The following is a 14,502-nucleotide window of genomic DNA, read 5'->3' on the forward strand; positions in this document are numbered from 1 at the left end:
AAGGAGCATAGTGTAAATTACAAATACTTCTAAAGTTAAATTTGAAATTTTGGTTTTGGATTAAAATATTTTGAAACTTCAAATATACATTTTGCAAAACTCTATAACAGAGTCTTTTTGGAAAATCAAACCCAAAAGCTCTTCTGTTCAGTGGCCACGACCGTAAATTGCGCCTCATAGTATGACATTCACAAAGAGAATGCCACTTTGGCTTTTCAAAATTAAATAACTTACAAACTAAATTAATGCAAATGTTAAAAAAAATGACTTAAAACTAAACACGCTCGTGCAACTAACAACATATTTAAATAACAATAAAACAAAACTCATTAACTATTTTCTACTATTTCTCAAAAACTGTTTTACAAGTTCTTAGACAAAATTTAAAGTTATTAAAATTAAAAAGAAATAATTAAAAACATCAAAATTTCTCAGTCACGCCGTAGATATTTGCTCATGGTTTCTCTCAAGCTTCTTCTGGCTGATGATATTAAACCAGTAATAAATCTGATATCAATGAATCATCAAAATCACTGAACATTGAACCAATATCTTTGATACTGGATGAAGTAAACTCCTCTCCAATGTTCATCATCATAATTTCACCACCCAAGAACATATCATTGAATGTATCATCATTTTCAAAAAATACTTGACCCATTGGTTGATCGAATATTGAAATCTCAGGTGGACATTCGTTGAAATAGCTGTCGAGAAATGAAGTATCCAAAGGGAACGAATCGTCTGATTCACCTGAACCGGAACTAAACCCGCTATGCCACCATGGTGCATCTGAAGTTTCTGGTTCCGGTTTAGCTGATTTAAACGGTTGTTGTATGTCTTCTGATGGTCGGATATTGAGAACCGATGTAGGAGATGAAAGATGTTGAAAATCTTCGGTTGATTCGGAACTGGATGTTGTTGTTGTTGTTGTTGTTGTCGTTGCAATGTTGTTTTCCGGTTTATCAATAACCGGTTGTTCCGGTTCTTCTTCTTCTTCTTGAGATTGAGGCGGTATAGAGAAATTGGTTAAAGCGTCCGGTCCACGGAGTCTAATGGCAGCGTTATCATAAACCACGGCGGCTTCCTCCGCCGTCTCGAAAGTACCAAGCCAAATCCTCCGACGTTGCTCGGGATCTCGAATCTCCGCCGCCCATTTCCCCCACGGCCGTTGTCTAACGCCGCGGAATTTCCTCCCATTTTGAGCGGAGGGGATTGATACCTTGAGTGGACGACGGTGACGACTGGTCGCCGGATATTGAGTTTCATCGGAGAGTCTCCTCCTCTCTTTCATTGAAACTCCGGTGATATTGATGTTGTTGTTGTTGCAGGCTGGCTCGACTTTGATCTCGTTAACGAATCTCTTGACTCGCCGGCGAGGAAAGAGGAAGTCTTCTTCGTCACTTGATGAATCGGTTGCGTAAGGATCGATTACAGAGACACGAACGATTCTCACTGAGTCAGGTCGAGTTTCGCCGGAGGGATTTTTTGCCGGTGACTTTTTGGTGTATTTAGTGACTGATGTTTTGTGCTCTGTGTATTTCAGTGGTCGAAAATCAATATATTCTTCCATCATTTTAGTTTTTTTTTTTCTCTATGTTCGCATCAACAAAACGAAATGAAAGGGATTATAGAAGGAAGAAGAACTTGTGAATCACGGTAAGTTTCGGGGTTTGTTTTTTTTTGTTGTGAGGAGATTTCGAGAGAATCAAGAATAAAATTATATCACGAGATTTTTTTGTTTGAAGTGAGAAAGAAATCAAAGATTTTCTTTTTTCTCTTTTGGTGAGTGAGAGAGAGAAAGAGAGAAAACGTGTTTTGGAACTACAGTGATTTTTACTATTTTGATGATGTTTTGAACTTTGAAGAAGACCTTCTCATGCTCACTCTTAACATCCTCATTTATAGGATTAGATGGGAGAGAGAGAGAGCGTTTTAGCCATTAATATTTTAATAACAAAATGAAAAATCTGATATTAACTATACTTTTTTCACTTCTCCATCAGTGGCATTTTCGATATTTTGGGTCAGTACCAAAGGATACTTGAGGACTAATAAGATGGGTGTTTAAAAATACGGGACGCCGCATTCATGATAGCAAGTTGCATGGAGACATGTGGCAATTTTAGATATTTGGTTTTTAGATATTTGGCCTCTCTTGTTGCTGACTCAGCGCGTGGCTTTCAGTCTTGAACTTTGCAATTTATGTCACGTGACCCCCAAGATACCCGGTCCCTGTTTTTCTTATTTCACTTTTATCAGTAATTTTATAATAATGAAAACAAATGACTTCCTCCCAACCATTTTTATTAATTTGAAGCTGTTCTAAAACATCTTTAGTTTCATTATATTTTTCACTTTAAACTCTATTTTAGTAAAATATTCTCTAACTCATAAACAAAATTAAAATATGAGTTTATTCTACAAATAAATTAGTTAGATTTCTTGTTTATTTTTATTATCTATACTATTAAAAAAAAATCACTCCCTAAAAATCTACTTAAAAAAATTGTTGCACTCTTTCTAAAAAATCTATTTTATGGTGTTATCTTTATTTTCTCTAACTGAATTATATTATTGTTAATTGCCATATTGATACGTGATACATTGAATACAACGAAACTAAAGCAATATTGTTGTGCGGATACTCATATTAACATCTCTTGCTAATAATTTGATACCTTTATAGATTTTTTTGTTTAAAAAATTGACAACCATATTGATTTTGATATGAACATTTTAATCCTTGATAAAATTTCCCTTTCAATATTCACGATGACCTCTCACCCATGTTTATTTGTATGTTATTATTATTAATATACGCCAACTACATGTCAACAAAATCTAAACTTTTGAACCCCAAAAGATTGCATTTAATTTAATGTGATTTGAAACTGTCAAACATATATCAAAATATTTACAAAAACAAATTTGATAAAAACAACTTAACAAAGTGTCTCTTAAAATAAAACTTTATAAATTACGTTCAAATATTTTTTATAAAAATATTGATATTAAAAATTTATTATTTAAGATAATTTAAAAAATATTAGAACTGCTAAAAATTTATACTATTAAGTTGGCTAAAAATCTGCTAAAAATACAAAGCCTCACCAATTCAACAAATGTAACTTTTATAAAATGCACATAAAATATACTGAAAGAGAATAGGCTTGAGATTTTGGATCTTTAGGTTAGGTATGAGCCGGTTTCTTTCGTGTCTGGATCGGTTCGGATTTACAATTTAAATACGTGTAAAATACCTGTAATTTTCTGGTAGGTATAAGGCTGGGACGGTTCCAATATTTATGTCTTGAAAAAAATCTAAAGTACCAGAAAACCCAAAAACACCCAAACCCCAAACACCTAAAACCCCAAAAAATACTCAAAAATATTCAAAAAGCCAAAAAAATTATTTTACCTGAAATCTGACCCGATGAACCAAAAAATACCAAAAAATTATCTAAATACCTGAAATATATTTTATAATTTTGAAATTTTAACTATAATCGAAAATCCGAACCTGAAAGTTAAAAGAATATATGTAATACCAAAAATATATCCGAAATATCCAAATATGCCTAATATACACAAAATATTTCGCATACTTTGGGTATCCGATCGGGTCTCAGTAGGATCCGGACCCAAACCGAGACCCGCATGTCCAAAAAATATCCAATAGGTGCTTTGCCATGTACTCGGAGGCGAACCAAACATATATTTTTGAGTTGGTTTCAGTTGAGTTTTTTCAATCCTGAACGTTTCAAGACATGATTCAGGATGCTTTATCAGTTTCATGACGCATCAGTAAGTGAGTTTAGTCTAGGATTGAACTGGATAAGGCAATACACTTGTAAGTTGAATATTTTAGTTGGATCAAAACACTAGTTTATTTACTTTTGTTAGACTCCAAACATTTTAAAAATAAACAATATTTGAGTTGCTGAATCCAAATATTGTAACTCATAAGTTTATAACAAATGCTTTAGTTTTCTGAATCCAAAATTAAATAAAACCAACACCAAATCAAAGATGCTAATCCCAAAAATAAACAAAAAGAAAACACCAATCACACTTCTTTTTCTTTCATCTTTATCACCAACAAGCGACAAAAAGATGAAGATTTCTCTTCTTCACCATCAACATCATCTTCTGCAAATAAGAATAATAGAAGTCAGTTAAAGATATATTGAAACCTAAAACTCCAAAATGTATGATAATGTGATCAAATACATATAGGCAAACTATGAAGAACCCATGGCGGGAACTAGATCTTCTTCTTCAGTGGAAAGTGAGTTTTCAAATTTCTTATGATGACTCGAAGAAGCTCCACCGGTGCAAATCGAAGGCGCTTGGGAGACCGAAGCATCATTGACCCTGAAACCACCATCACCGGAGTTACATATAGTCGAATCGCCTTCTCTCTCTCTCAATGTTTTAGGTGAAAGCAGAAATGGGGACTTAGGGTTGCGAGTCTTCAAAATCTTGCAGGTTAACCTGTAGCCCATCCCGCTTTCGACCCGTCCCGTTAATCCCGCAATTTTGCGGACTTACCAAATGGAGGACCAGTCCCGTTCTGCAGCAAGCATTTACGGGTCAGGCTCGCGGTCCAGGTCCTTGATTGTCATTCCTGTATCGATGTGAAAATCTTATCATTTCACAGCTAAAAGTAAGGTGGCAAGCAACATAGGATTTACCGCCATTTGTAATTTGGTGTGATTCATCTCTAGGTTTTTTCTATACTCTGTCACTCTCACTATTTCCCATCTTTATTTGCTCAACTTAACAATAACCCGCTTCGTAAGAAATATAATATTTTTGTTAGAACTGATTGTCATTCTGGTATTTTATTTGGTTTTGCAACTTTAAGTAGTGCTTAATTTTGAAGAAGTGGAAAAATATTTTTCTTATGCAATGTGATTGATATTTTTAATTCATAATTTGATGTATGAAAAGTACTAATATTGCAATGGGCTTGATTGGAATTACCGGGAACATAATATTTTTTTTGTAAAGCCATAATTAACTTAATATATCTTAAGTATTTGTTATAGTTTTAATTTATTAAAAATATAAACTCGGGTATAATATATATTATACATTTACTATGGGCTTGATTGGAATTGACGGTAACTTTATATATTTTATTGTAAAATTAATGTTGTGGATTTGTTTTTGCTATAGCTGTATAATTTTTTACCATAGAATTTTGGTTGTAGGTTTGAGAAGATTTAACGAGTTATTTGTAGATTTTATAAAACCAAGACATAAGTGTTTATTTATTTTTCTTTATAAAGCAAAAAAAAAGAAGAAGAGAAATTTGTATCTTAAAAAATATTTTTAAAGCATAATAAAAGTGATTTAAGTTTGAAAAGGAAATTTGTCTGCAGAAATATTCTACATCATTTCTAAAGCACTTGACAACCATCAGTTCATCACCTATAGTTTGTTTTTTAAGTCAGGTTAAATATGCTAAATATTTGAAATATATTTTATTGTTGTAGCAAGTTTTTCAAGAGTGAATTATTGATTGATGATTGAATTATTGATTATTGATTGTAGCATGAATTATACATTTACTATAGCTTGTTGTAGCAATTTCAAATGTGAATTATTGATTGATGCGTGAATTTTTTTTTTAAAACTGAATGAAACAAATACCAAGAACTTAACAAGTCAGTTACGGGATCTAGTTAATATGTGACTTGGATTTATTATGTCTGAACACAACCACAAAGCCAGGAAAATACAGACCCATCAATTTGTGTCAAATTAGAGATAAATACATGTACCCAGCAATGATACTCAGAATACCAAAAAAGAAGAAATACATTTTTTTTTATGAAGTGTTAAATTTATTTATCATCATAGAGGGGTTTATGTACAAGTAAAATAAAAAAATGGGAGCTACATCTGAAAAAATTAGCTGTGTACGCTGAACCAGTGTTGGAGAAGACCTCTTGTTCTCGGATAGATGTTGTACTCTGTACACATACTTTTAACAAAGAAAAAAAATATTTTCTATTACTTAAATTGTTTATGTGCTTACACACTAAAACACCCATATGCATAAACGGAGAATTTTTTTTTATAAGAGTTGTAAAAGTTACTTAAAATGCATAGAATTCAAATAAATGCAAATTCAATGTATATGTAAAGAAACTTAAAAGGTATACATTTTTTTGGGTCAAAACATGGTTTAACCAGAAAACTAAAACTTTTTTGTTTAACTAAAACTTGCTACTTACTAGTCTAATGCATATCTGCATGACGTAGAGCATAAAACATCTTTGGATTAAAAATGTACGTCTCAAGATATTCAAAAACTCTGTAAATATGTTTTTTTGTCAACTAGTAGATTGATATTCACTTGAACAAAATTTTGCACCAAGCCGGCAAAGATATGTAATCTTTTCGGAGCCAAAAGCCGACGAAGTAAACAAATCCTCTCTGAGCCAAAGATGGAATCAACAAAGAAAAAAAACTAGCTAGACATAAACAAAGAAAGGAAGTGGTCACTTAGATCTCATGGAACTCACGAACAACCGATATAGATGTAGAGCCGATTGATGACGGACGCCAGAATGAACATGAAAGCGAAGCAAGTCCAAATTATTTGAGATGAGATAAGACTCCAAGATAGGTTCCGAACAGATAACCACGGGCCAACGCCTCTTAAGAACATACTTCTTCTAAGGAAGCCACAAGACGACGTATCTTTAACCTGAGCAGCCGACGAAGAAGACGGTCCGCGATCAACTGCTCAAAGACCTGAACGTGACTGAGCTAAAGCTCTACATGCTCTTACCAAAAAATCCAGAAAAAGCATTGTTTAAAACCCAAGGGACAGCACAACTTCACATCACCAGAGCTTTAGATCAGAGAAACAACCATTAACACCAATGGTCGAGCAACAGGTCCTAACCAAAACCACAGCACGAACAGAAAATGGTCACCACCGAGGACATAAAACAAGGCCAAGAACCACAGATAAGAGCCCAATCCAAAGATCCTAATAGCCACAATTCAACATTTTCTAAAGACCAAACAGGTTCCATAAGAATAAAGAGACCTAAGCCACATTCCAATCACAAACAAGGCAAGTCTAAGGTACGGCCAACATAAGCTACAGAAGCCTTCCACAGAGCCTACCTTATAGTATAAAGAAAAATATCAAGTCCACACAGTCACTGGAGACCTGCCAGAATACTGTTTTACTAGTTTCAATGGAAGAAGTTGTAGAGGATGGATTTGACCACCCCACAAGGCCCGAAGAATAGAAAGGCCTGGCCCAGACTAGGTAGAGCGACGGGTCAATCGGTCGGCTCAAGAGTCAGGTCTCTCGGCTTGACTCTTGAGTACTTTTAGTCGATCATCGTCGACTGAAGTATATTCGGCTCAGCGGCTGCTCGGACGCTTACGGGCTTTTCGGCCCAGCAGAGGAGGCCCACCAAGATGGCGTAAATTAGGTCAAGGACGAAACATCAGGACGACTATATAAGGGAAAGGGGAAACAACGAGAGAAGGATCCAAAATCATTGACTAACACTTGGCGGCCAGATTAGGGTTTTCACCTTTGCTTCATCTCGCCGTTAGTTGTACTTTTCCGGTAGCTCATCGAGCCAACGGCTTCCTCTCTGTCGCATTCTCTTCTTTTCTCTTGTAACCGACTGAACGTTTTCTTCGACCATAAATAAGACGTCTTTGTTAAACCCACATCTTCTTTATTACCGTTTTCCGATCAAACAGTTGGCGCCCACCGTGGGGTCACTAGCAAAGTAACGTCGGAACTATGGTCGTTAGCAACGACAGTTCTTCGTCAGGCGAGGAGCGCGAAGCTCTCGAGGTGACGCCGGCTCCAGAGGTGACACCTACGCCTACACCAGTAACTCCACTCCCCCCTCCTGCGTCTATGGAAACTATCCTGGCACGCCTTGCCCTACAAGAAGCGGTGCAGAAGGCGGCAGTTGACCAAATCACGAAGATAGCAAAGATCCTTGCTCCTATCGCTGCAAACGCCGAAGCTTCAACGGCGTAGTATCATCGACACCTGTTCGCCACAGAACGAACCACCAACGTAGCACCTACGCGGGATAACGATAACCAAAGCGCCGGTAACGACATCAACGCGCACACCGCAAGCAAACTAGCTGCGTTGAAACAGTCGGTCCTCGACATCAATTCGAAGATCCACCAGGTGACGACGTCCGCGCCCCAAATCGAGCATGTACTCGCGGAATCTCTTCGTACACCCTTCACGCGAAAGGTTACTGGCGTGCGGCTCCAGAAGATGGAGAAACTCCGTCTTCCAACCTTCAAAGGTCTCTCTGACCCTTCTACTCACGTCACGTCTTTCAACATAGCGATGCGACGCGCAAACCTAACCGACGAAGACAAAGACGCCGGCTTTTGCCAACTCTTCGTCGAAACCCTAGAAGGACCGGCCCTTACTTGGTTCACCGGCCTCAGAGAAAACTCCGTCGACTGTTTCCACGACCTCTCAACGGCTTTCCTTAAGAATTATATCATGTTCACCAACCAGGAAGCGACCGTGTCAGATTTGTGGAACCTCACTCACGCCAGCGGCCAAAGCCTCCGCGACTTCGTGGAGAAGTTCAAAGCTATTGTCTCAAAGATTGATATTCCCGACCATATCGCCGTCGAATCTTTGATGAACACCTTGCACATCGACTCCACATTCCGTCAGGATCTCTACCGATACCCGACAAAATCTGTCTCCGATGCCATCGCTCGCTCGCACAACTTTATCCGTATGGAAGAAGACACAAGAGCAAAGTTCGTAAAAGAAGCAGCAGCGAAACAGCGACCCGCCCGAACAAACGACACCCACCCCGAGCCCCGCCAGCACTCCTCCGGTGGAAATACCACTCAGAAGCGAGGCTACGTTAGCTCGGTCGGTGATGAGGAATCTCCAAAATCAGCAGCCATCACGCGAGAGAAAGGCTGGAACCACTGGGATCGAGACTCCGCTCCGAAGCAGTCAAGCTCATCCGAACCAGCGAGTTCAAACTCCGAGGAGCCAAAAAAATGGTGCCTCTACCACAAAAGGGATTCCCATGATACGAAGGAATGCAAGGTCCTCATCGGGCAGTTTTTCGACGGGATCACTAATGGGACAATCCAAATGCCCACGTCTCCTACGACACCGAAAAACACCAAAAGCTGGAGTAAGAACAAGGAGAAGAAGGCACAAAAGTCTCAAAAGAACACGGCCCCGAGCGAGGAAAGAGCAAGCCCTGAGCGCACTCCCGTCAACAACGTCGGCCCCGCCAACGATTCGTCAGAAGACGAACACCCGCGTCGCCGGCGACGAGTGGAAGTCATACTCTCTCGCCCTTGTGACTCCTCTGATGATGACGTCCCGACAGTGCAACCAGATCTGCGCGATAAATTGGACAGCAAGGATAAGCAGTCTCTCGCTCCTTCGACAACAGATAAAGACCTGCGCATTCTATTGAAGCGAAAGAGCGCCGCGAACGAAAGCACAGGAACCGCCGACCTCCGTGCGACCATCTCAAAGTGCAACGCCCGGAGAGTCGGTCAAATTGGCGACCTTCGTGACCAGCTCAATTCGAAGGCCGGCGACCTGCGGATCCAACTAAACCGTTCGAAAGGATCCGATCTGCGACGACGTCTCGAATCAAAAAAGAAACAGCCTGCAGAAACTCCTAAATTCGAGAACACAACTGACGATCTGAGGAAGCAACTCGAATCATTGTGAGCTACCCGAGCCCCGCATATTAGCGTCATAATGGGCGGATCACTACCTTGCGGTGACTCGGTTCGAGCCATCAAAGATTACAAACGTCAAGCAACCACCTCTAAAAAATGGCCTTCTCCAGTAGAAAATGATCACCAGATCACTTTTTCGGCACTAGACAACAAGGGCGTCCACATGCCACATAACGATCCACTCCTCGTCGACCTTGACATCGGTGAATGCCTAGTCGCAAAAGTCCTTATTGATACCGGCAGCTCAGTCGACCTCATCTTTCGCGACACACTAGACAAAATGAGAGTTGATTTTAGGGAGATGAAGCCTTCCTCTCGCACGCTCACCGGCTTCAACGGAGCCTCGGAGGAAATGATCGGGACAATTCGTCTTCCAGTATACGCAGGTGGTATAACCCGCACCGTCAAGTTCTCCGTCATCCGCGCCAAAGCACCTTATAATGCCATACTCGGAACACCATGTCTGCATTCCATGAAAGCCGTTCCTTCGACTTATCATCAATGCGTCAAGTTTCCCGGAAAAGACGGCAAAACACAGACGATTCGGGGAGATCAACAAGCTGCGAGAGAACTACTGATCGCAACTGTAAAGATGCAGCAACAGGCTTCCCTTGTCAACTCCGTCAGTAAACCACTCCACAAGATATACCCCCAAAAGGAGGAAGTTCGCGAAGTCGCAATCGATGAGTCAGACCCGACGAAAATCAACCGAGTTGGCGTCTACCTGTCCGACGACATATGTTCAAGGATCATCTCTTTCATCAACGACAACGCCTCGACGTTCGCCTGGAAGGCTTCCGACATGAAGGGGATCGACCCCGCAGTTACCTCCCATGAACTGCACGTCGACCCGACGTTCAAACCCGTCCGACAGAAGCGACGAAAACTCTGTCCAGAACGATCTAAAGCCGTAAACGAAGAAGTCGACAGGCTCCTCGACGCGGGTTTCATTACCGAAGTCCGATACCCCAAATGGTTGGCTAACCCGGTTGTCGTCAAAAAGAAAAACGGCAAATGGCGCATATGCGTCGACTTCACGGATCTCAACAAGGCGTGCCCAAAGGACAGTTACCCACTCCCTCATATCGATCGTCTCGTCGAATCAACTGCTGGTAACGAACTCCTAACCTTCATGGACGCTTTCTCGGGATACAACCAGATCTTGATGCATCCCGACGATCGCGAGAAGACAGCATTCATCACCGACAGAGGGACCTACTGCTACAAGGTGATGCCCTTCGGGCTAAAGAACGCCGGCGCGACTTATCAGCGACTCGTCAACCGAATGTTCGCTGATCAGCTTGGCAACACCATGGAAGTGTACATCGACGATATGTTAGTCAAATCGCTCAAGGCCGACGATCACCTAAACAACTTACGCGACTGCTTCAAGATTTTGAACAACTACGGGATGAAGCTCAACCCGGCCAATTGTACCTTCGGTGTCACTTCGAGAGAATTCCTCGGCTACATTGTCACTCAACGAGGAATCGAGGCTAACCCCAAGCAGATCTCAGCGATCCTCGACCTTCCAAGCCCAAAAAACAGCCGCGAAGTACAGCGACTAACCGGACGCATAGCAGCTCTCAACAGGTTCATCTCGCGATCAACCGATAAGTGTCTTCCCTTCTACGAGCTACTAAGGGGCAATAAGAGATTCGTCTGGGACGAAAAGTGCGAGGAGGCGTTCAATCAACTCAAGCATTACCTCACAACCCCCCAGTACTATCGAAGCCAGAAGCCGGCGACACATTGTCTCTCTACATAGCCGTCACATCCTCCGGCGTCAGCAGCGTGCTCATTCGAGAAGATCGGAGAGAACAGAAACCAATCTTTTACACAAGTTAAAGAATGACCGAGCCGGAGACGAGATACCCAACACTCGAAAAGATGGCCTTAGCTGTCGTCACCTCGGCCAGGAAACTGCGACCCTACTTTCAATCGCACACGATTGAAGTACTGTCCAACCAACCACTCCGAACGGTTATGCAGAATACTAACCAGTCAGGACGGTTGACTAAATGGGCGATGGACCTGAGCGAACATGACATCGTGTACAAAAATCGCACAGCAGCAAAGTCGCAGGTCCTTGCCGACTTCTTGATCGAGTTAACACCAGAGCTGGAGCAAGACCACATCCTACCAAGTGTAAACTGGATCCTTCACGTCGACGGTTCATCCACGAGTAAAGGGTCGGGAGCAGGAGTGCAACTGCAATCACCAACAGGAGAACTCATCCGGCAGTCATTCAGTTTTGGTTTTGCTACGTCAAACAATGAAGCTGAGTACGAATCCCTCATCGCAGGGCTCCGTTTCGCCAAGGCAGTGAGAGCCAAAAGAATCAGCGCTTACTGCGACTCTCAACTTGTCGTAAGCCAGTACCTCGGCGGTTACAACGTCCGCAACGAAAGGATGGACGCCTACCTCAAACTCGTCCAAGACCTCACGCAAGACTTCGAGTTCTTCAAACTCACGAAGGTTCCTCGCGGAGAAAATGTCTGTGCCGATGCCCTCACTGCTCTAGGAAGCAAGCTACACGATCAAGTCAAGAGGACAATCCCAATCCATAAAATCGAGAAACCGAGCATCGACACGAAGGTGGAGCAGATTGCGATTGCAGCAGCGATAAGCGAAGCGATGGACATCGACGAAGCAGAACCTCCTTCGCAAGATGATCAGCCGACAGATTGGCGCAAGGAACTCATCGATTACCTCGCTGAAGGTTTATTGCCCACCGAGAAATGGGACGCGCGGTGACTGAAGCGACGTAGCGCACACTACGTCGTCATGGACGGGGAACTACACGATGGACCGCGACGAAGGTGCTACTCAAATGTATACGCGGCGAAGAAACAGAGACTAGTCATGGCCGAAACACATGAAGGAGCAGCAGGCAATCACTCGGGCGGACGAGCTCTCGCATTAAAAGTAAAGAATCTCGGATTCTACTGGCCAACCATGAACGCCTACTGCGAGACATACGTGCGCAAGTGCGACAAATGCCAGCGTCACGCTTCCACCAAACACAGCCCAAGGGAGTTCCTTCATACCCTAACTGCTCCATACCCATTCATGCGATGGGGAATGGACATCATCGGTCTGATGCCGGCATCTCGCCAAAAGAAGTTCATCCTGGTCCTCACAGATTATTTCACCAAGTGGGTTGAAGCCGAAGCCTATGCCAGCATCACCGACAAGGAGGTGCAAAACTTCGTCTGGAAGAAGAACATAATCTGCCGACATGGGCTCCCATACGAGATCATCACAGACAACGGTTCACAATTCATCTCGCATCATTTCAAGGGATTTGCGACAGATGGCGAATTCGACTCAACATGTCGACCCCGAGATACCCGCAAAGTAACGGCCAAGCCGAGTCGACGAACAAGACCATCATCGACGGTCTGAAGAAACGACTCGACTTAAAGAAAGGTTGCTGGGTAGATGAACTAGACGGTGTCCTGTGGTCCCACAGAACAACTCCTCGTGGAGCGACGAAGGCTACACCCTTCTTGATGGCCTACGGCGTCGAGGCAATGGCTCCCGCAGAAGTGAATGTGACGAGTTTGCGCCGATCGCGAATGCCACAAAACGTCGAACTCAACCGCGACATGCTGCTCGACGCACTCGACGAAATCGAGGAAAAGCGCGACCAAGCACTACTCTGTATCCAGAATTACCAGCATCAAATCGAGAGCTACTACAACAAAAGGTCAAATCGCGTCCCCTCGAAATGGGCAATCTTGTCTTAAGAAAGGTCTTCGAAAATACTAAGGAGTGAAAAGCCGGCAAGCTTGGAGCCAACTGGGAAGGACCATACAAGATAGTCGAAGTCATCAAACCAGGAGTATACCGCCTCGAGACTTCAACAGGCGAAGCAGTACCGAGAGCTTGGAACTCCAAACATCTCCGCCTCTTCCATCCTTAGTCAGACGAACGCCTTACCGAGTAAATGCGCCACTAAGGCCACTTTTACTCGCTTTTAAAAAAAAAAAAAAAAAAAAACCGAGTAAATGCGCCTCAAAGGCCACTTTTACTCACAATCTAAGAACTACGAATGGCTTGATTCCCACAAGGGATACGTAGGCAGCCCAAAAGAAAAGAGGTCCAGCCGAATGAAAAAAAAAAAAACCTCCTCCCCGAGGAATCGATCTCCGAAGCAGACGATCACTTAAGCGATGCCTACACGAGCACGCCCCGGCTTCTCGAACAAGCATATCGGTACTCGCATCCCACGTTGGATATGTTCTGATCAGACACGTATTCATGGGAGTCGACCGTATTGCGATTTAAACCAACACGGGCGAGACAATGACTCCAACTCACCCTGTAATTTACTAAGTAAGGTCTGGCCCACCGAACGCTCGATAATTACGTTAGGATCGATTTGGAACCGTCAACGTCGAGAACTCATAATTAATAACGAAACTCAAATGACGAACGATCGCGAGTCAAAGAGATCGACCGAGACAAAGTCATGACGAGCTTAACACTACAATGATTCGGTATCTCGAATAACGTTTATACTAAACAAACAAAGTCACTTTGAATCTTGAGAAACCATGCATTTGATAGACAAGTACAATAAAAGATAAGCAGTTAATACGATTCGAAGAGTTGGAAAAAATAACAAAAAGCAAAACACAAGTCCTCCGGGGGAGGAAAAGAAAGAAACAGCATACAAGAGAAGCTAGTCCTCCGGTCGCTTTCACGATCGTTGAGGGCGGAGAGATCCGAAGCCCCTGACGC

General features: G+C 42.2%; 2 protein-coding genes and 1 long non-coding RNA gene across 3 annotated transcripts; 1 reads left to right on the forward strand and 2 right to left on the reverse strand.

The window, feature by feature from the left end:
• Positions 1 to 309: 309 nt before the first annotated feature.
• On the reverse strand, positions 310 to 2,373 carry LOC106417825 (ethylene-responsive transcription factor CRF3-like). The gene has a single exon (XM_013858564.3). It carries the CDS (start codon positions 1,574 to 1,576, stop codon positions 491 to 493), a length of 1,086 nt encoding a protein of 361 aa, XP_013714018.1. The 5' UTR covers positions 1,577 to 2,373; the 3' UTR covers positions 310 to 490.
• A 4,016-nt stretch (positions 2,374 to 6,389) lies between these two features.
• Positions 6,390 to 7,528, reverse strand: LOC111209345. The gene is made up of 2 exons (XR_002660994.2): positions 7,153 to 7,528; positions 6,390 to 6,920 (listed from the first exon to the last, which is right to left on the reverse strand). It is a non-coding gene; the product is annotated as an uncharacterized LOC111209345 (long non-coding RNA).
• Positions 7,529 to 8,290: 762 nt separating this feature from the next.
• LOC125592667 lies at positions 8,291 to 11,521 on the forward strand. The gene is made up of 3 exons (XM_048768006.1): positions 8,291 to 9,626; positions 9,900 to 10,865; positions 11,241 to 11,521. Exons 1-3 carry the CDS (start codon positions 8,291 to 8,293, stop codon positions 11,519 to 11,521), a joined length of 2,583 nt encoding a protein of 860 aa, XP_048623963.1.
• Positions 11,522 to 14,502: the final 2,981 nt, after the last annotated feature.

This window comes from Brassica napus, chromosome C9 (genome assembly GCF_020379485.1).
Source record: "Brassica napus cultivar Da-Ae chromosome C9, Da-Ae, whole genome shotgun sequence".
NCBI classification, from domain to species: domain Eukaryota; kingdom Viridiplantae; phylum Streptophyta; class Magnoliopsida; order Brassicales; family Brassicaceae; genus Brassica; species Brassica napus.

Bases quoted from the DNA above. Each gene is read 5' to 3' on its own strand.
- LOC106417825 (XM_013858564.3), bottom strand. From the start codon at position 1,576: ATGATGGAAGAATATATTGATTTTCGACCACTGAAATACACAGAGCAC.
- LOC125592667 (XM_048768006.1), top strand. From the start codon at position 8,291: ATGGAGAAACTCCGTCTTCCAACCTTCAAAGGTCTCTCTGACCCTTCT. The intron at 9,627-9,899 runs GTTCGAAAGGAT...TTTCGGCACTAG, and splicing joins CCTGCGGATCCAACTAAACC to ACAACAAGGGCGTCCACATG. The intron at 10,866-11,240 runs GTAACGAACTCC...TCACTCAACGAG, and splicing joins TCTCGTCGAATCAACTGCTG to GAATCGAGGCTAACCCCAAG.